General features: G+C 39.8%; 1 protein-coding gene across 3 annotated transcripts in view; it reads right to left on the bottom strand.

The window, feature by feature from the left end:
• Positions 1–129: 129 nt before the first annotated feature.
• TP53BP2 (tumor protein p53 binding protein 2) overlaps positions 130–21,331 on the bottom strand; it is a 48,363-nt gene continuing 27,161 nt past the window's right edge. For 2 of the 3 annotated variants that reach the window (XM_030499782.1, XM_030499784.1), the window contains exons 5-18: positions 20,821–20,922; positions 17,981–18,155; positions 16,385–16,566; positions 15,826–15,990; positions 15,188–15,425; positions 13,545–13,673; positions 12,973–13,112; positions 11,755–12,244; positions 10,624–11,405; positions 8,632–8,769; positions 7,903–8,036; positions 6,713–6,879; positions 3,871–4,070; positions 130–1,192 (exon numbers count right to left, since the gene is read on the bottom strand). In XM_030499782.1, the coding sequence (XP_030355642.1) occupies positions 1,151–1,192; positions 3,871–4,070; positions 6,713–6,879; positions 7,903–8,036; positions 8,632–8,769; positions 10,624–11,405; positions 11,755–12,244; positions 12,973–13,112; positions 13,545–13,673; positions 15,188–15,425; positions 15,826–15,990; positions 16,385–16,566; positions 17,981–18,155; positions 20,821–20,922 (3,084 nt within the window). In that variant the 3' untranslated portion in view covers positions 130–1,150. The remainder of the gene's footprint in view (positions 1,193–3,870; positions 4,071–6,712; positions 6,880–7,902; positions 8,037–8,631; positions 8,770–10,623; positions 11,406–11,754; positions 12,245–12,972; positions 13,113–13,544; positions 13,674–15,187; positions 15,426–15,825; positions 15,991–16,384; positions 16,567–17,980; positions 18,156–20,820; positions 20,923–21,331) is intronic. The other variant, XM_030499783.1, reaches the window with a different exon arrangement.

The following is a 21,331-nucleotide window of genomic DNA, read 5'->3' as shown; positions in this document are numbered from 1 at the left end:
ATTTACCTAGTAGGAAAACATGAGCCTAAAGGGAGAAGCAGTGAGAGGTACTTCATAAATATCCTTAAAGAAATATTTGATCCTCTGTTAAATAGTGTTTATTATCAAATGATTATAGATAAAGGATAGTTCCATGGGAAAGGCTTTATTTGGAAAAAACTTGTACCAAGGTTTTTTAAGTCTGTCCCTTAAGCTTTTAGGATTAACAAAGGTTATATGCAACTAACAGATTCAGCTTAATTTTAAATGCAGAAAGACTGTCTTAACAAATGGGGGAGGAGGGGTTCATTTTAATACAGAAAGTAGGTGAATGTTAGTTTGATGTAGAACAGCAGCACGTCTTATGGGTAACAGTTTCAGATGGTCTAATAAAAACTTGACACTAAAATACCTGGAATTAAAGCTTAAGGAGACAAAAGTTTAATGGTATCACAGTCAAGTAAAAACAAGTTATCAAGGACTACAGAAAGTTTCTACACTTAGTTTTCAAAGTACAAAATACAATAAATACATGAGGCTCTCTGTAAAAAGAGGAATCTAAAACTACATTGTCTGTTACAGCACATAATATTTTGAATACATGGAATTCCTAAGATGCTACAGTATTTTTAAAAGTTATTGCTTAATGGATTGGTCACGTGGCTCTCACTGTTCAGTCACACTTGGGTTTAGCTGCTTTAACGTTCTGCTTCCAGCAATAAGCATTTGGGTGCTGTGCACATACTTACTTTAATTTCTCCCATCTGGAAAAAGCTGCAGGATAAATTTGGACAAAGCCAACTTGTCCATTTCATGATGATTCCTTCAATGGTAAATTGAAAAGGTCCTTCCTTGTATTTAAAGAAGAAAAACGTGAAAATCTTTCCTGCCGTGTTTGAGGAAATCAGAGTGGGTACTTGAACATAATGGCTTGCTTAGACCAAAGGCAGCAGAATGTCATTTGCTTGTATGCATTATTTCATCTTGTAGAATGCCCTCATCCATTTGCTAATGCATCAATCCTTCATTTGTTTTCAAAGCACATTCTTCATAGCTTTCAAATTACACTGTCATTGAAATAAGTCTCATGATATTGGAACTAACACAAAATGATTTTTTTTTCGTAAGTCATCCATGATTAGTACTTCAAGAATCTGGCTTCCGTACTAGTTCATGCCAAGCTTCTTTGTCTAGGTTTAATCCTTGGATACAGCTGAGGGTAAAACAGAAATGAGAGTTACCATTTTAGTGCTTTAAAAGGTTACTTACTTTTAATAATAAAAAAGGGAAAGAAAAACAGTGCTGGTGCTACAATTCTAATGTAATCTCTAACAGAAAAAGCATGGTTATAAAAAACACCCAGAGCTCTAACAAATACAAATCTAGCATTTTAGGCAAGCTTAAAAAAGACTAAGCTGTGCCAGTACAAAAAGAAGGTATGGAACACCACACAATTCAGTACCTTCAGCTCTACCCAGATGGGTGGGCTAGGAAAAGCATATGGCTTTGTAAGTCAAGAGACACTTGTGTTCACTGAACTACAAGATTTTTTCCCTGTTTTATAAGTGGAACGAGAGGTGTTAAAACCTGTTTTGCTTCCTTTAACTCAATGCCCATCAGCCTTTACATATCTATAGCTTTGGGCAAGCTGGAAACACCTGCCTGCATAAGGACCATAGAACAGTAGGAGCTGTGCTTTAGTTGATGCATAGTGGGTGGCCAGTTAAATTCATTTAGCTGCCCAACAATCAAGATGCCACCCTGCAGCCCTTGAGCTATGTGCTATTTACTCCTTCTGGCTGTGCACACAGCAGTACAGAGACTGCCTTGGCCACAGGGTGACAACTGAGGGGACACAGTTCAACACAGCAGTGCTGCGATGCTTGGGAAGCTCTTGGCTCCCAGTTGCAAAGGGCTTTGAGATTAACTACTGCTCTGAAAAGCACAGCTACTGGCATACAAAAACAGAAGGATACACTTCATAAAATCAAGAAAGATGAATCTGCCATGCTCTAAACAGCAGTGCATGTCTACATTGCATCCTGGGTTTTCTTCAGCATCCTTAAAGATGCCCTCTTCTCCCTTCAACCAAACTCGGCCTTTCTTCTTCATAGTCAGCTAGCAATTAAGAAAAGAACCAACAGCTTCATCCACAAGGTTTGTCTCAGCCTGCTACGATTTCACCACTAGCAAAGATGAAGTCAGTCAGTCTGACTTCAGTTATACAACAGCATAACACATGACTGATATTAAGTCAGTATATTGACAGTATTATCTTATTTGCATTCAGTTCTAGAGCTCTCATACAGCTTAGGGAGCTAGTGAGTCACTAAGAAGGGCAGAGTACTGATGCAGATAGTTTAATCCTTGTCTTCATTCACTGCACCTACTGCAAAAGAATAAGGCAGTTATGATAAAAAGACAGCTTAATATAAGAATATATTAAACTAGCAAACATTTTCCTCTGTGCTGAACATCTTAGCCTAGATTTCAGCTGCTATATTAGGAGTCCAGTAATTGCTTTTGAGAATAACGACAGAATACTTCGGTAGCAGTACCAGAATGACTCAACAGACATGAGTGTAACAGTTAATACTGGGCTTGGATAGTTTTCCCCAAAGGTTCTGTTCAGATTGGCTTGTGCTTAGAAGAATGAGTTGTGTTCCCCAGTCTAAGCTTTTTATTACAGAACTATGGATGCTCCTACCTGTGCTTAGGCTGAGTGAGCTTATTAAGAAGTAACACACAAACCTTGAGCAGGGGAAATAAAAAGCAAACAAACAAAAGAATCTGCTATCTCTAACCTTTCTGACCTTACTGTGCAGGGCTCATTACTGCTCTTGATTTAGAAATGTTTGGAGAGGAAAAAAAAAACCTGAGTAGAAATACCATGTTAGGGAGAATTTTACAGTACATTGTACAGTACGTTGACCTGAAACAGTGATACAGTTGCTCTGCAAAATTTAACCAGTTTAAGAGTAAGGATTATCTGCATGAGGAAGGTGGTTCAGCCTGTTTCAAGCATCATACATCAATCAGCTAAAATTCACAGTGGTTAATCTTTAGTGCTGGCAGAACCTCTTATCTCCAGCAGCAAGGAAACTGGATATGTAGAAAAAAAGCTTTATGGAAATTTTTATACATGTGTCCATCTGCTATAGTTTTCTAGCAACTCAACCATAAGGAGAAATACGGGAACATAATTGGAAGTATCTATTATTTGTACACAATTATGTTTAATAAAACAGGTAGTACAGAAGGTGTTCATTTAAGGCCTTTGACATATGGTTAAATATTACTTAAAGAGCATAGGAGAAAAAGATCTGCCTTTATTTGGCAATGTGAGCTCTTTTTCAACACTAGAGAAGAGATAACCATAGAATTTTGCAATGTTTGTCTTAAAGCTCTTTGTGAAACCATCTCAGACCACAAGGTGCCCTGTATACACCCAGACAGGGAAGGACTCATGACTCATTCTTCATACAAGTTCCAGTTCTTAAGGCCCTTTGTGCCAGTGTATCACTTTCTGAAAGAGGGGAAATACAGTTCTATTCACATGCTCAACAAAACCTTACGCACATATTCAGATAAAAGCTTTTTTTTTTTTCCTCTAAGATGGTGAGACAAGGTTGGTATTAGAACATGCTATTTATAGCAGAGTGGTGATACTTGTTTTCCTTTTATGCACCCATTAATATAATGTGGTAAGTACCTAACAAAGGGTGTTAACCCACTCTGCCAAGATATTCAACTCCCTAAATGCATAAATGGAGAACATCAACTCCTTCCTCTTGACTTTGAAACTGACCCTAACCTGGATGCATGAGAATAATGCTGTGTAAATTCCACATAGTGGGCTGGGTTTTTTAACTGGAAACAGCAAGGACTCACCCCTAGCAGGTTGCGGGGAACATATCCTTCCTTGTCATTCAGCCGTGCCCACCACCACTCAATTTCATCTTCATCTTCCCGGCGCAGGATTGTCATGCAGTCTCCCTCTTTCATCGAGAGCTCATCGTCATTCTGAGCCTCATAATCCCAGAGTCCATAAATCACTCCTTTGTTCATTATCCCCATTTTCTCTTGGACTCCTGCAACATTAAAAACACACAGCAGCTAAAAGTAAGAAGTGAAGGGGAAAAAAAGGGGAAAAAGCCAATAGCTGGAAAGACTCCTGTACTCTTACTGGAGTAACCACACAACCAACCTCAATTCCTATTACACTTAGCACCTTGCTATCATCAGCCTACTGGAAGCTGGTCCTAGAATAGGTGGCACTGTGAAGTTGGCCCCTGCATACAGCAGACAGATTTCTTCCTTACACATGTTCAAAAATATGAGGTAAATGGGGAGAGAAACATCAGTTGATAAAAGGTTGTATTTTTGTGCCTGTGTTCACACATTCGAACACCAAAGCGGTGAGCAAAAAACACTTCTTTGTACTCTAAGTTCATCAGTAATCTCTTTCTGTCAAAGGGAATAGCAATACCTCCTTATGTTGACCACCGTTCTCATTTTGATGCTTGAGGTTTCATTTGCCACCTGTGTCACTTCATTTCAGAACTTTCAAACAAGTTGCATCTCAGACCTGTACCTGAAAGATTTGTCTGCTTCCCACTGGCTGCTTTTGGTTAACTCAAACACTTACCTCAGCAGTTCTTAATTTCTGCCACTATTTAAATTCTTTTTGAACACTGACTTCAGAAACACAATTCTGTTAAATTGCTTCTCAACCAAGGTGTTTTGGAGAATATACCTATGCCCTGCAGATGTTATTTAGAACTTGCTCATTTTAAAGCTGTAGCCAAAGATAAAATACTATTCTTTCTGTATATATTCCTTAGCTTCTAAGCAGCAAACTGGAAAAGATATCAATTTACTATTATACAAATCTTCTCTTAGGTAATTATTCCACTTCAAAGTACTGAATCCTACTGGGTTTTTTTTGCTCCTGGCAATTATCAAAACTAAACAAAGAATATGTTACACACAGTATTGTGAAACTTGGCATTTCCCTTTTCATCTCTTACCTAGAACAACCTATTGTATAGGATTCTTACCTACATCTGCTAAAGGAAGTGTCTGTTCAAATCAAGTTCTTTATTTGTGCATACCAGCTCATCACGTAAAAGTAGATTACTTCCACTGCATGCTTAGTTCTACTCAGAGAAACTCTTCCCTTGCTTTACATTTGGTATAATTAAAGGTTTGGCAAAAGCCATGCTCTGCACCCATGTATGCAACAAGAAACAAGATTTAACAAGTGAATGAATTTGTTACTCTAACTAGACAACCAGAAACAGTCTCAGCAATGGGATTAATTCCTAATGGAACAATATGGAAGTTTGATAGCATATCAAGAGACACCTTATTTCAGTGATTTCAACTTGGAAAAGCTGGCAATAAACCAAAGCCTTACAGTGCTTTCAGGACCCACTGAAAAGTATCTCATAACATATAAAAAAAAAAATCCCAAACCCCAAAAAACCAGAGTATCAAGGGAGACCACCAGGTGGTGGGTCCAAAGAAAACCCACAAAAAGAACACATTTCTTCATGCTGTATATAACGAAGCCATGGGTCTCCTTCCCACAGGATCTTGTGGGCTTTTTACATGGATTTAAGAATTAGGCAAATTCCTGAAAGAAATCTTTCAAGATCTATTAAACACAAAGATACCATCTCTTAACTCATATCAGAGTTAAACCCAGTAAGATATATTGGACAAGTATTATCATTTTTAGTGTAGTCCTACAATCTTCCTCAGGCATTTGCTGTTGATGACCACCATTGGAGTCTGGATACAAAATTAAATGGAATTTTGCTTAGCCCAGATTTTGATGCCAGTTAAATGGGCTTCTTCCCTTCATAGAGAAAACTATGTATTTGGCACCAAAAGATACAGTTTTCAAGCTTAATGGGGACAGCTGGACAGACTGTTTTGAAATATGCTGGCTGAGCAGCTTACAGAAACTCAGATCTCACATGTTCCACAAAACCAGAAAGGCTGTATTACAGCTTTTTACACTGCATTACATTGCTATTACTCGACAGTCCAGCTGGTAGGTGCCATGGGGACAAGAGCTACATACAAAACACACAGGAAAGTAATTTAAAACCTCATTGACTAATATTCATCGCACCCTAGGGGGAATTCATTCTCTCCATTAAAAGATGGTTTCTCTGTAGTCTTACTGTTTGAATAAAAGTAATATGGGATTCCTTTTTAAATGCAAGAGAACAAAAAGGCCAGAAAGTAAAGTCAAATTCAATGCTTACTAACTACTAATAAAGGTAGAAACTTGGCAATACCTTTCTTGGTTCTGAAGTGCACAGTAGGAAACACTCTTCATTTAAAGACACTACATAACAGACATTAACTGCCTATTGAGATATCCATACTACTTTTGGCTTTATGTAGAAGTACTTATGTGGCAAGATTCACCTAATCACCACCTCGCACTAGTGCATCTGTCAATGCACACACTTAACGTTTTTAATGTAGGGAAACCTTTTGTTACTCACATCTTCTCTACAGGTTGAATATTATGAAGTTAGTTTCATTGGACCTCATTCTGTGACAAGAAGCTGGCTAAAACCTCTCTCTTCCCCAGAGGAACCTGAGGCATAGGCACACAACCTAAGTGTGTAACTTAAATTCCTCCTCCAAAAACATAGTGGAAAGTGCCAGGTGAGTCCCTAGCATGCTCCAGAACTCGGCTGTCATCACTTACCATACAAGAACTGGGAGCACTGTGTGTAGCCTTCCTCCATTTCCTCACACTTGTCCGCAGCCGTCTGCATGTCGCTGTAGGTCATTGCAAATACAGCTGCCCCCGACTCCACCAGGAACTTGCACACCTGCACGTTATTGCAAGATGCTGCACAGTGTAATGGGGTCCTGCAAGCCAAGAAGAAAAAGAGGACACTTTACTTATACTGCTCATAGCCGTGCTTACGGACTCCTGGGAGCAAACCACTTTCATGCATGACCTCCAGCAATCAGTACTACATCACTGAAGGCTTCCCACCACAAGCATTTAACCTAGGATGTCAAGACCAATTGCTTTTCACAGATAACGGGAGATACCAAGAGCTGATTGAGCCCTAAAGCTAGGTTTCCATACAGATCTCTAGTTATGCTACCTTTTAATAATCCATTCACATTTTAAGAACATTAAGGCACTACAAATAATAATAAAAAAATAAATCAATATTAAAAATCACTTAGAAATCCTCCTGACATCATGCTGCTTACAATTACTCCAAGATTTAACTTGATGACAAGTTCAGGTCATTGAGAGAACTACTGAGGGTAAGGGACCACATGCATCTTTATTCACTCTTGGCCATTAGACACTTTTTTATAGGCAGAAATAACAGTAAAATCACTGCTTCCTGCTCCAGTCTTTTGTAAATAAGCTCCCTGGCTACCTCTAAGAAGGATGTGTAACCCATTATCAGTTGCAAGCCTAGTTTGCAGGTTGTGGGTTTCTGCTTTGTTCTGTTCTGAAGTTATCAGAGTATTGGACAAAGAACTGAGAAGCATTTTCAGGGCTAGATACTGCCCAGAGCATATGTAAAGCTATAGGCTCTCATGGAGAGGACACTGGGAATTTCAGCGAATGGTTCCTTATGCATAAGCTGTCTTCAATATCTTGAAGAAACAGAGTGATTTCCTGACAAGTATATCCTCTGACACAGGGCCTCTGTGGGCCTCTGACACAGTTTTTTCATATAGGGAATATTAGTATAATTTGGCTATTTTCTCCTCTGTGCATTCGCATATGATGTCCCCCAGAGAACTCTGTTGCTCTATGGTGGAAAAGTCATTGCCAGCTCTATAGAAGCAAAGTGAGGACCTGTAGCAGTCCCCAAGCCAAAGCTCTCTGGTGGAGAGAGTACCTCTTAAAGAAAGCCTTACCATCCATCACTATCTGCAGCATTCACGTTCACACCAAACTGTACCAGGAACTTCACGATTTCCGTGTGCCCAGCACACACAGCATTGTGCAGTGCAGTAATCCCTTCATCATTGGGCATGCTGGGATCTTCAACCTATTGAGCCAGGAAAGGAACCATTCACATTCTGGTGAAACTTTCTACAATAAACATCTCTTCACACAGAAAAATGAGTTGTCATGTGCAATTTGGTTTTGAGCTGTATTTTTATGAAGGACATGAGAAACAGGCAGAAAACTACAGCAGTAACTAATCTCACAAGGAGACTCACATATAAGCTTGCAGTCTCCTTTTAACAGCGAGAACCTGAAGTGGTTCAGAGAAATAGTATCTTGATAACTTAGTAAAAATATTTGTAACAAGGTTCTGATACTTGTCTATTTAATGATAAGCAAAATTCACATGGATTTTGCTTATCAAATTCCTTGATAATATAGATAGGGGATGAAACACTACATAAGAAATGAAGAAACAGTTGTTCTGCACATTTACAGCATCGATGCTAAATACACAGCATTGATTTAACATGCTTAAAATCAGCCTCCAAGTGGCCATGTCTTGTTAGGGCTATCTCCTCAAGGACAAATCTAGGTTGTGCACTATTATTTTAGCTTCCCCATTCTGGAAAAGCTGCAATTTCCCAGTTTGAACCAGGATTGCTATTCCTTGTCTTACAAGTTAGCATTTGTACCTCATAAATTATTCTCTGCACGAGGTCAAACTCCCCCTCCAAAGATGAATCCAGAAGCAACGCCAGGGGATTGAATTTCACTCTCATCCCATGTCCAATTCTCTCAGAGCCAGTTTTACGCAAGTTCGTCCTCTTCCCCTGTGAAAAGGTAACGTAAGTTACAGGCATTTTTAACCTGAGCAGAACAAGAATACAGAATTGCTTATTTGGGAATGACAGCAGAAATGACCAATTAAGGCAGTGTTTAGTATGAAATTTAGACAATTATATCCAACTCCCTGACACATTATGAATATGGTAGGTTAGGCATGTTCTGAAAAATCTCTGTCTATCTGTGGACAAGGTCACTATTCAACTCAAATACAGATGTCACTTTGATCAAACACATGAACAAAATAAAACTCCCAAACCCCTGAAGATCAGGAAAAAAAAAAGCCTTTTTGTTTTTTTTATTAAGACCATTTTAGCATTAGCTCCCAAAGGTGTTACACAAACCAAGTAGCAGACTCCATTAAGTACACTATTTAAGCACCCATGTTAAGTTAACATTTTCCTAAATTTAGCAGAAGTTAGCAGAAACAAACAGTTATGGAAAATGGTTTTGGAAAGAATATAGAGCCAAGTGTAAAAACGCTTTAGATGCTCCCAGTGATACTAGAAAGCAAGTGTTTCTATAGCTGAGTGTGTACTCTTTCCTTCAGAGAATATGCATGCATTAGCTCAGCGCTCTCCCCAGCTGGCTGTGCAGCAGCAATAAACACTATTCATAAGGGTATGTAAATTTCTGACAGATGTCCAGGCAAAGATGAATAAAAACGACTCATGTTTTGCAAGAGCAAACACATAAAGATAAGATATATAAGAAGAGATTCCCAGAAAATACTCTTTTGCCTGTTGATTTATACATAACATTGAAAGTACGGGCTTTTTAAAGAAAAAGCCTCTCAGCACAACCCAAGTATTTAAATATGAAATCAAGAAGTTGGGCTGGTTTCTTCTCATCGTCACAGAATTATTACAAAACCAACCAGAAGAGAGTTCTTAGAATTTAAGAAATCCTACTACTCAAGTTTCCTTGTAAAAGGGAGCAAGGACGGAGTCTTTAAAGCGCAAAAACATGCGATGACTATTTAACACACATTTAAAGCTTTTTAACTCCTCTGTGCTGAAGTGCTGGAGGAAAAAACACTTTCATGTATCAAGTCATTAAAATTCTATTCATAATGGGTTTTCAAAGAAATTCTTTGAGGAACTGAAAGCAGTGACTATTTCTGTTCCACAACAGTGAGATAACACCTTACCAACCACAGACACAAACTTGCAAAAGCAGCAAGATGGTAAAACTCTGCCTACCCTTAGCCCGAAGAGACTTTATTTTGATGCAACTTGAGAATGGACTGATGTTAAATCAAGTACCAAAGAAAAATTCAGAACACATTTCAGTGGAAGAAATGCAAGCACTTGATGTCTACAAATGAGTTTTTAAAGCAGAAATTAGTCTGTTTCTCCTTTTCAAGCACGGCACTTTCACATAAGCAAATGCAATCCAGGATTAAGATAATTAGTTTCTATCTCGTAGTGGAACATGCTTGTGAAATCTGTCTCTGTGCCTCAAAAAACCCCACCAAACTTTAATTTCTCTTAAGAAGAAAGTATAATCTGGATGTAGTAGGCAGACTTCTCCAAGCCATGTTCTTTAAAGCCCAGAAGAGTTTTACTATTTGTGTATAAAGTCTGACACTTTTCATCACGTCATTAATTCCAGAGACAAGAGACTTCTCATTATTGTCATTCACTCTGCACCATGCAAAAAGAACAGATACTCACAGAGATACTTCTAGACTGTTTGTGTGACTGTTTGTGTGACTGTTTGCCTAAGCTCTATAATACAATGCACAGGATTTATGGCAGAGCTTGAGATGACTTACTGACATGGCAGCAAGTCAAGTTGACTTGGCAGTGTAGCCAAGTTGAAGGCTGACTAGTACTTACAGGAGGCAAGGAAAACTGTCCAGTAACTTCAGGAGGCCTCATATTGAATGAGTCCTCTCCCAGACTCTCTGGTTCCCCAGATGGATATGGTGGTGGTGGGTATGGAGGATACTCTTCCATGTACACCTCCAGTGGCAGTGAAGCTTCTAGGCTTGGTTCTTCTGTTTTCGGCTCCGCAAGTTCATCACCATCTGATACTCCCTCAGGTAGAGTGTCCAGAGCTACGGGGGGAAGAGCAGCTTCGCTCTGATCTGCTGGTGTGTTTTCTGTTTCCTCAACAATGGTTGGTTCTGGCATAGAAGCAACCGTTTCTTTTTCTGATTCTGCACTTAGATAAGGATTTGGGATTTCTGTTGGGCTTTCAGGGCTGGCAGCTGACGCTGTCTGTTTGGAGGGATGTGATGGAGCTGAGATAGTCTCCATTGCAGCCAGAGTGGTTCTCTGATATAAGAGCTTCTGAATATTGGGGCCATTAGGTCCTTCTGGCTCAGTAATGGAGCTACGTTTCTTCAGTGGTCTGGGTGCATTGGACAGCTTCTTCCGTAGTGCTTCCAGGTCAGCATCACTCTGGTTGCGGTACGGATTGGATAAGAAAGGCAGCAATTTGGTCGGGCTGAGGGGACGGGGTATTCGCTCAGTTTCATGATTCTCATGAGCAGAGGCGGCTGTTTCCATCTCAGGCTCTGGACTGCCTGGCTTGCCTTGGAGGTTTGAGTAGATGTTCTCTGTCTGTGGCAGCTGATTCTGTACACCAGCTCCTGCCATCACAGGCTTGCCATACACTGCAAAGCAGTTCAGGGAGGGGTGGGGAAAAAACAAGTGTGAATATTTGATCAACCAACCTAAAAACACCACACAACCTCATTCACCTATGTAGGGCAAAGAAGCAGAATAATACCATCAACCAAGCAGAATTAATCTGGTAACCAGGACTGCCATTAAATTATCTCGCAAATGCCTGACAGATATTCTGCACTTTCTGTTAACACTGATACATCAGCATGTAAGATCCACCTAACAGTCTTACAGCTGTGCTAACCTGCTTAATTCCACTGAAGAACAGCTTTATACCCACAGACCAGGTGGAAAGTACATCTATCTGAGAAAAGAGGTAGAGAGCCACATGCTTACCACTTGGGAAGTGTGGTCCTCTGGTCTGTGCCCTCGTCAAAGCACTCTGCACTGCCTGCTGGAAGTTCTTCCCAGGAGTCTGCTGTTGTGTGTACATGCTATAAATTGAACTTGCAGCCACAGTTTGAGGCTTTCGAAACGGTGGGAGTGAGCTCTCTTTGGATGGCTGAGGGGTAAAAGGTCTCACAGCTGCTGCTGGGGGACTCTCCTGTTTGGAGGAGGGAAGAATTTGGTCCTGGCTAGAGGAAGAACCTGCAGGTGGTACAGAAATTCTTTGCTGTATCTGCTGAGAAGGATGGGAAGGCTGCTGTACCACTGGTTTTTGTTTGTTCCCCATAGTTACAACAGCCAAAGGCAGCTTCTGCAGGTTTCCATCCAGCTTAGTATCAGAAGGTTGCAGATGACTGGTTTGACCAAAGTAAGGCAAGTTTATCTGTTTTGGTTTAGTGGGGACAGGTGGTGGTACCTTTGTTACGTTTTTATTGGCTGTCTGAAAGATGAAAAAAAAATAAATTAATTAAGATTAAACAGCAAAACATGTTTTAGAAGTTCTGTTGTGAAGGTCTAAAGAGCCTTAAAGAATGACACATTATCAAACATTTCTACTGTTGCTGCAATACTGTTTTACAACATCATGAAACATTTTATCATCATAGTTTTCTATACTTTGAACCCATTCTTTCTGTAACGACTATGTTTAAAACATCAAGTGATGGCAGGGCACAGTAATTTCTCTAGAGATAGCAGAGGCACTTAGTAGCACCTGTAGGCAAGAAGCTTGTTTTCCAACAAAGCACTTGCCATCCATCCCCAGGTCTTCTATGTTACTTCACCCCTACCTGAACAAATTGTGCCTGTGCCTAGATTTAGGTAGGAAGTCTTGCAATCAAACATCTGAAGGACACTGCTGTATTAAACACTGAAACAAATGTATACTGTATAGATAGTTTTTGGGAAAAAAGTACACACACGAGTACAAGTAACACAGCCACTTGTATGTATTCAGTTAACATGTAGATTTTCACCACAGTATGTAGGGGAATGATTTTGAGTTACCACCTGCCATTAAAAAAGCCCAAAATACATCTATTTCCTTAGAAGTTCTCTCTTAAGGAAGAACTAGGTCCTTTTCAAAGAGCTTCCCGACAGCAACACTGGAAAAGTGGTGTAATAATCCCTGTCAGATGGAATGCAGTAGTTCAGGAGTTTCCTGCATACCTGTGCTTCTCGCAGGAGATCTTCGCTGCTCTGGTTCTTCCTCAGTGTGCCGAGCCCAGCAGACTGGTCCACAGAATCAAACATGGAGAATGGACGCACCTTCTTCTCTTTGTCCCGTAAAAAAGTTTCTCCTTCAGCTGCTGTTAGAGAGAGAGGAAGACTTTCAAAAGGGACAACACAACTGTAGGAAGAAGAGTCCTGTTCTGTGCGATGTTCAAGACAGTGCATGCAAGAGATGCTTTTAGTATCCATCCTACCCCTGTGTGAAGGGCCATAGAGCCTGCCATATGCTGTGTCTTGCAACAGGAGCATGTAGGAAGGCATTAGTATCTACTTCACCACCTGAAACAAGGGGGGTTTTACTGGAGGGGGTGGGTTTGCTTTGGTGGTTTTTGGTTGTTTTTTTTAAATCCCTGCAACACCACACTAAAGCTTAGATGGCAATATTCTTTGAGTTAATTTTGTTTGCTCTCATATGAATTCTATATATTTAATGAAGCATTTAGAAGAGACAGGTATCATTAAGTAGATTCTCCACGTATTAAGATTATGCCAAGCACTTGAGAACATACCTTGACCTTCACTAGTCACAACTCCTTTTCCTGAAGTCAAGGCTGATCCTTGACTGATGTGATTGTCTGCATTTGAACTACTCCAGTCTGTGGCAGATGAGGAAGATTTTGCACTGGGGACTACAGAACCTGGGAGAGAACAAGCAGAACAGATTAAGCTAAAATAGTGGTTTTCTTGACTTATTTACAGGTAGGGGATTTTTATAAGACTCAGGTCTAGACAGTGTACAAGTATCATTTACAGGTTAACTGCTATAAATCCTATCACTTTAGATTTTCTCTCATTTGCTTGTTTTAAAAAGGGAATGCAAAACCAAGCTCAGAAACAACTATCAAAGCAGCAGCAAAACTGCTTTGCTGTTTTCCATGTACATACAGGCACTGCATTAGAGCTGGTCTATACATTCACTGGAGCAGACATCCAGTCTGCTTCAAAAACAGCTAAGAAAATGCTTGCAACTTGCTATTAGTTTAAATATTTCAGTAAATTCTACTGAACCCTAAATTATCTAGTACAGTAAGTGATATTAAATTCAAACAATAGTGATAAGCAGCAGGAGAAAAGTTTCATTCTGACAGGATCAGATACTGTCTCTCTAGGAGACCTGTTGTTTTGCCTAAATGCTAAAAAATAAGGTTTCAGTTAAATAGCACACCACCACACATTGCTATAGCAAACATTCAAATTCTGTATGGAGCACCGCTAAAATTCCAGCAGTTTTAGGATCTGCAAACCAGATAAAATGAAACAGTTCCCCATTCTCCAGTACAGCAGGAGACACTTGGACTGGTTTTGTGCCACGGCTACTTCAATAATATCTGCCAGAACTGGAGATGAAGGGAGAAAGATAAAAAAGAAACAATTATTCTACAAGCTCAGTCTCTATTTTTTCCTTTTGGGAAGATCAAAGCTTCTCTTCTCTCCCAGCTTAAAAGTGAGTCTTCTCCCAAGATAGCACAGAAGAGACACTTGCAGCTCTCCAGTTTCTCCAGACTTCTACTCTCACTTTCGTGTAGGAGAAAGCCACAGAGAAAAGCCAGGCAAATCTCCATTAACACTCTGAGCAGGAGAGGCCAAGCCTCATGTCAGATGTTAGACTTATGTCTCTCTGTATTCCTACACCATCAACATGCTAGCAAGTTTACTGCTATTTTTGTGCTGCAATCAATTGCCTCCTTCACAGTATTTCTTGTAACGTTGATTAATCCTTGACATGTGTCATTTCCAAAATGCACAATCAGAAAAGTTGGCTTTGCCAGTTTTTAAGTCCAGGCACCAGGTTGTTACCATGTATGTCCTAAAACTGCCTCTAGAAACTCAAACACTTTATAGCTTTTAGGAGTATTTTGAAACAAACAAATGGATAACTAGTTTACAGGAAAATCATCCTGTGTTCTATGCTGTATAACAACTCAAACTGCTCTCTAAGAGCAATTTATTTATTACTTAATTTATTTATTACTTAATTTATAATAGACTGAAATGTATAACCTCAGTGTTTACAAAATATACTTTCTGGTGCAGGAAAATTGCAAGTAATAAGAATGACATTGCAAATAACAATCTTTTATTATAAAGCAAAGAGCTGGTAGATAAGAAAACAAAACATTCCTGGGAATAAGTATTAATTGTAAGTTATTACCTGCAGGAGCTTTAGCTTGTGAACTGCTCCCAGCTCTCATGTTGGGCAGAGTTTGCGTTTTCAGCGGACCATCAGGTACCTGCAAAGCTTGTGTCCCATCAGAAAATGCTGGTTTCACCAGAAGTTCAGGTCTGGAAGCAATACGTGGCATAGTAGAGGACTGGATATAAGGACCTACTGCTGCCACTCGACTCGGAGCAGAAGCTGCTGGCTGTGGTAAATTCCCATCTGAAGAAACCTTGGTGGAGGAAGGGGGACAAAGATGACAATTTAAAGAATGTTAAGCTGCAGTATCCATCCATCACAGTTTGAAATAGAAGTCAAAAAGGATAAAACAGTAGAAAAATCATACTCCAATATTAAAAAATGCTTAAGAGATATAAACCTGAAATAGTAATAGGAAAAAAAAAAGTATCTAAAAGAAAATCCACAACAGCATAAGAGTTCTTGTCCATAAAAAGTAGGTTAACACCAATGTACCATGAAAAGCACTTTAATAATACAAGACTTCCACCACTTATGGATAAAAACAACCAGTCTAGCATCTGCACAGCCTTCCCCACAAGCAAGTTTTTACTTCAGACTGTATGGGTCACAAATTAAGTTATTTCTTTCGTTATTAAATATCCCACACTTACTGGTACATTCTCTTTCTGTTGCAGAGCTGCCTTTTTCTTCCACAGGCGCTCTCGCAGCTCATTAACACGCTTATCCATGACTGCCACCTCCAAGTTGCGCTTGTTCAAACACTCCCTCTGTTGCTGCAGCTTGGCATTCTGCTCCTGGTTCAGTTTGTTCCTCAACTGAATAAATTCACAAAGCGGGGGGGAAATGGGAGGAGGGAAGAGAGGAAAACAACAAAAATAAAAACAAATAAACTTTGAGGATGGGGGACAGGAAACAGTCACAAAGAGAAAAGCCTTCTAAAAAGTCAAGTCATGCTGACAAACTCGGATTGTTTTCTCTGGAGAATATGTTGGTTAGTCTCCAACAGAAAGGAAGAGATATATACACTGTGTGCTCCTTTCCCTATTTACCTTGAACCCTGTACAACTAACCCTCCATCCTCAGCACACAGGCAGCCACACAGCTCTGTCAGGAACAGAAGCAATGAGATTTTTTTCTGACGATGGAAGAAACAACCCAAGCAACTTTTAGCCCTTAAGTGTTACAGGTCACAAGCTGGCTTTCCATTACCTGCAGCTCCTTGTACAGGCGGTCGAGCTCAGCTACAGCCGACTGGTTGTCATGGTAACCATCAATTCGGCCGTTCTTCAGCATCTCCAGTTGCCTGGTGAGTTCTTCTACCTTTGACACAGCCAGCACCAGTTCGCGCTGCTTTTGCTGGAACAGGCTGTTCATCTGTTCAATCTCCTCCACTGGAGAGGACGAGAGAGCACAATAGCTGCCCTGAGAAACAGCCGAGAGCGTGGGCTGCTTCCAAGGCAGCAGTTAAGGGGACAGAGTGCCCTGCTGGCCTCCAGAGCAGTGCTGCACCGAGGCTGCGTCCAGCTGCCGCAGACTCGCAGTCCCTGTCAAACCAGCTCATCCTCCAAGTGTTTGCAAAAGCAAATGCACTAGCAAGGTTATGTAAATTTGGTCTACTTAGAGCACTGATGGTGAGGGGAAAAGAACATTTTTTACTTTCTGAAGTATGGAAACAAAACTACATTAAGCAGATGAATTTCATCTGTAGAAGCCTAAATTCACTTAACACTGAATTCAGCAGGAAGACACACGCTTAACCATAAGGCAATATTTATGATATTCAAAACTCTGAATTTAGGTCGTAGGAACACAAAACACTTGGGCTGATATATTAAACAGAAACTCAGAAGGCTTTTTAGGGTCTATTATAAATGGCTGTCACGAGCTGCTCCCACCGCCAAAACTGTTGCATTAGAGAACAGTATAAGGAATCAATAAGAGTTCAAGCAAGTACCACAACCAGACCTGCTGGGGAGGGTGCAGGGTTACAGATACACATGCTCCAAGATCTTGTATTACTTCACCATCTTTCTATTCCTTTAAACTGATGTTATTTTGTGCAACAGAACCCAAACAGAAAATGAATTCTCCCCACAGAAAAAAAATCAACACTTTTGCTTAATCTGTAAAGCACAATGCTTCCTAATAAAACAATATATCTGTATTTTACCTTAATAAACCAATATATTTTCATTTGAGTCCACCTAGAAATGACAAGTTCTGTACAATATGTATAGAGGGAGAATGAAAAAGCTAGGTAGAAGAATGTGTTGATAATAAGTCTGAAATAAATATTTAATGTTGCATCAACATGCAAGCTCCCAACTAATATTGTAGCAAGCCAGACACTAGTCAGACTTCCATAATTACAAAGAAAATACTCAGCCACTTTGGCCATTAAGTTACCTATTGCATAAGAGGCAACATGAGTATCGGGCCAAGCTTTAGAGGCCAAGAAAACAACACTAAATGTGTGAGGTATTCAAGGATGGAAAAAGTTACTGTGGTTCACAAAGGTGTTTAAGTAAGGAAAACACCTACACTGTAATTAAAGAGTACATGTTCTAGGCTCAAAACACAGGGTGTCCTTATGGGATATTTTAAAATACAGTAAGAAAATATATTTTGTTCTAGGTTATTCAGGAGTTTTCTTGGTAAATACAAGATTTGAAATTGTTAAGATTAACATTTACTGAAATGCTGCAAGTAACTCCTCTGAATCACTGAAATCACCAGAAATTTTAGGGTTCCAAGAACCGCACTTCATGAAAAGTCACAGGCTACTTTCCCCAAGCAGCAACTCACCTAATTTCCCATTGCTGAGTCTTTTTTGTTCCACATGGCCTTTCAGTGCTCTCACTTTCTTAAGTTTGGCTTCCTGATTCTCAGCAATTTCCTTCAATCGCTTCAGTTTTTCCTGTTCTGCAGCTTGCTGTTGCTGTCGCTGATCTTGCTGTTTCAGGAATTTCAGACGTTGTTCCTGCAGCCAACACAAGGAATTTCACCTTTTTCTTTCTCTTAAATCAACTTTTGGTAAGGCACTGCCAGAAACAGTCTCAAAAACAATCACCACAGCAGCTCTGATCAGCTTTAGCCCAGTATCCTGTCTTCCCTGAGTGTCAAGGGAAGTCTGAGAAAACAGAGCAAGTACTGATTCTGTCCCAATACAATCCTTCAGGTACAACTATTCTGTAGCAGAAGAACCTTCTGAAATAGAGGTGGTATCCATGTCTAACAGCCCTCAGTAAATTTTTCTTCCATGAAATTACTCAAGGTCCCTTGAAGCCCAAAAAAAAATTTAGCATTTACGTTTCATGACATTTGCTAATTTCATTTAATCACTACTTAGCTCTTGAGTTACAAGAGCTAGTGATTATTTCCTCTTTACCTTCTCCACCTGCTTGTATTTTACAGATCTGTATTACACATCACACTTTAACAATTGTAAGTCATGCTGGAAAATATAAGACATTCTTTCTACAGAAGGTATTCCACAAATTATGGATCATTTCCATCTCTCTTTGTACTTTTACTGGTTCTGCTAAAACCTTGAGGTGGGGGATCACTGCACACCAAAGATCTAAAAATTTACCATTTCCTGGTAACAATCACTGCTATCACAACACAGGATCATTCAAGACACAGGAAAATCTTCACAGTGACCTGACCCCCATTTATACAGACATCATGTCAGTGGAGAGGATCTTTTTGCTTCTTAAGATTAGAAAAGCGGTACACTATCAGTTTCTATATACTGATGTCTATAGTTTGGAGCTAAAAGAAACCACCAGATCACTTACAGAGATTTCCTTTAAATCACTAGCCATTACACATGGCTTCCAGTTCTGGAGATGACAGGTTGTTGCAGTGGTAGAACTAAGACTTTCCCAAGCACCCACTAACAGCCAAGACTACCGCTGCTTACTAACATTAGAACTCAACACTTCCTCAAAACATAAATCACCAGCCATATAAAACCAGGCAGCACCCACAGCATATGCACTAGTTTGGAATCAATCTCATCAATCCCACGCAGGAAAATGTCAAAGAATAGATATTACAGCTCATGTCTAAAAAGAAAAGTGTATTTTTTTCCCCCCTCAGAATCTATTTTTAATATTGCATCTGACTTCAGAAGGCAGGAAGGAGGCAATGGAAAACTCCTCTTTGAAAGGGTGTCTAGGAAAGCAGGTTTATTCCAGGGAGGCAAGTTAAATGAAAGATTCTCCCAGTGGGATACCCACAAGGGCACTCTTCTTCAAACCACAGGCAGCAGACACCTGCCTGATGGGTAGCTATCCAGACTCAAACTCATAATTTAAACATATATTCTTTAAAATCTTGTACAACTCCCTTTATAGTAAATATATATAGTCTTCCCATTTCTGGTTTCATTTTTTTATATACATATAAAAATATTTATATATTATATAGTCACTATATAATATATATAGTGACTACAGTGTTATTTATAAGACCAAGGTCTTTTTCCATCACCTGGGAGTGAAACAGACAAAAGTTATAAAGGTTTAGGCTTCTCTCTTCTATATTTAACACATCTCTGCTGGAACTGAGGGCAACATTCTGCCTTGGCAAATTAGTCAGGGCAGAATAGGTGTTAACTGTGCTGCTAAACTCCAGGTGAAAAATCTGACCACTTGGTTGGCTGATTTCTTACATTTATAGTTGCACCTTCTTTGTACCTCCTCTTACCATGAAAGAGAAATATTCTGACGGGCTATAGTATCACTTTGCAGGTGCTTCAGAACCATGACAAAGCCATGTTTTGAAATACTTCCCTGAGATACAATTATTGAAAGCCAAGGGAACAGAACAAGATGCTAAATATACGGGATGGGGAAAGGGGAGAACCCAGCTGATCTCGAAAGGAGAAGGAGATAGGGCTTCTGACAGAGGAAGATTAGTGAAACACAAGCCCCAGAGCAGCCTCCTTCCCCAGTAAAGTACATTCTGAAATGCATGGGAACTCATCCACCCAAACGGCCAAGCGTTCTTCAGGATGGGCTTGCATTTAATGATCCTCTGCCAAAAGCAGCATTTTCTGTTATATTTTCAAGAGTAGTGTGTACAAACAACACTTACGTCAAATATGAACTCTATGCCAGCATTCTGCAGATGCAGAGTTATTTTTTTCCCCTAAATTATTAAGGAACACCCTGAATAATGAGCATTTTATAAATCACTCTCCTTTTATCACATATATGCCATCTTTTCCAGACAGCTGCCCCAGGAAACCAGGCACATTGAACTGTATCAGGGGAAAGCAGGATAGCATTACAGGACAGCATTATACCCTGAGACAAAAAGCGCTGTTCAATGATCAAACCGGTGAATTGCTGCTCACCACATGGAGCACAAATAGAGCTGGCAGAGCCATGAGGATAAATGACAATACATTAATGCTCTATCCTTTTAGTAAGCTATACAGTCACTTCCATCACTGGCATTATTTTAATGTTTTACTACTGGATATTTGCATAGGTTGACTTTCAAATTGAAAAAGAGGAAGCCAAAGAAGGAGACCCCTCTGTGTGTAAGAGGTGAAAAAACCCCAAATCCCCTCCACCTCATGTGACTTTTACTACCTTTGCTCCTTGCTGTAAACAATCTCATTCCAAACCTACCTTGTTAGCCAGCATTTGCTGTTGAGCCTCAATTTGCTGCTGCTGGCGTGACGCCATTTCCTGAAGTTCAGCCAGTGTCATATCCATCCTTGGAGCACTGACCTGTCAAAGAAAATCCAATGCATGCTAAGTCTAGACTTTTTAATCTGGCTACTGTGTAACTCAGCAAAGCTACTGCAGAAAAGTATGATAAAGGTCTTTAAAGAAACCCTTTAAACAATAACTAGGTATCCAATTAAATAAGTAGAAAGAAATGGCACATTTCCATGGCAAAAGAGTAAATAGCTCAGAGTTGTAAGCTCATACACATGCGTAGCCCAATCCAGCAACACACATAAGCTGACATCTCTTGAAGCATTAATACTTCTAGCAAACTACTTCTAGCATTTTAAAGAGGCGTTTCAGAGCCCTTTATATAATTAAGCTCAGCATGAATCAGCTTTGACTGACTGAGCCCAGAATGCTCAGCACATGGCAGAATGGATCTGTGGTCGTAGGTGTATCACTGCAA

This window comes from Strigops habroptila, chromosome 10 (assembly GCF_004027225.2).
Source record: "Strigops habroptila isolate Jane chromosome 10, bStrHab1.2.pri, whole genome shotgun sequence".
Classification (NCBI taxonomy): domain Eukaryota; kingdom Metazoa; phylum Chordata; class Aves; order Psittaciformes; family Psittacidae; genus Strigops; species Strigops habroptila.
The sequence above is the reverse complement of the archived record's forward strand: the minus strand, read 5'-3'. Positions and strand labels throughout refer to the sequence as shown.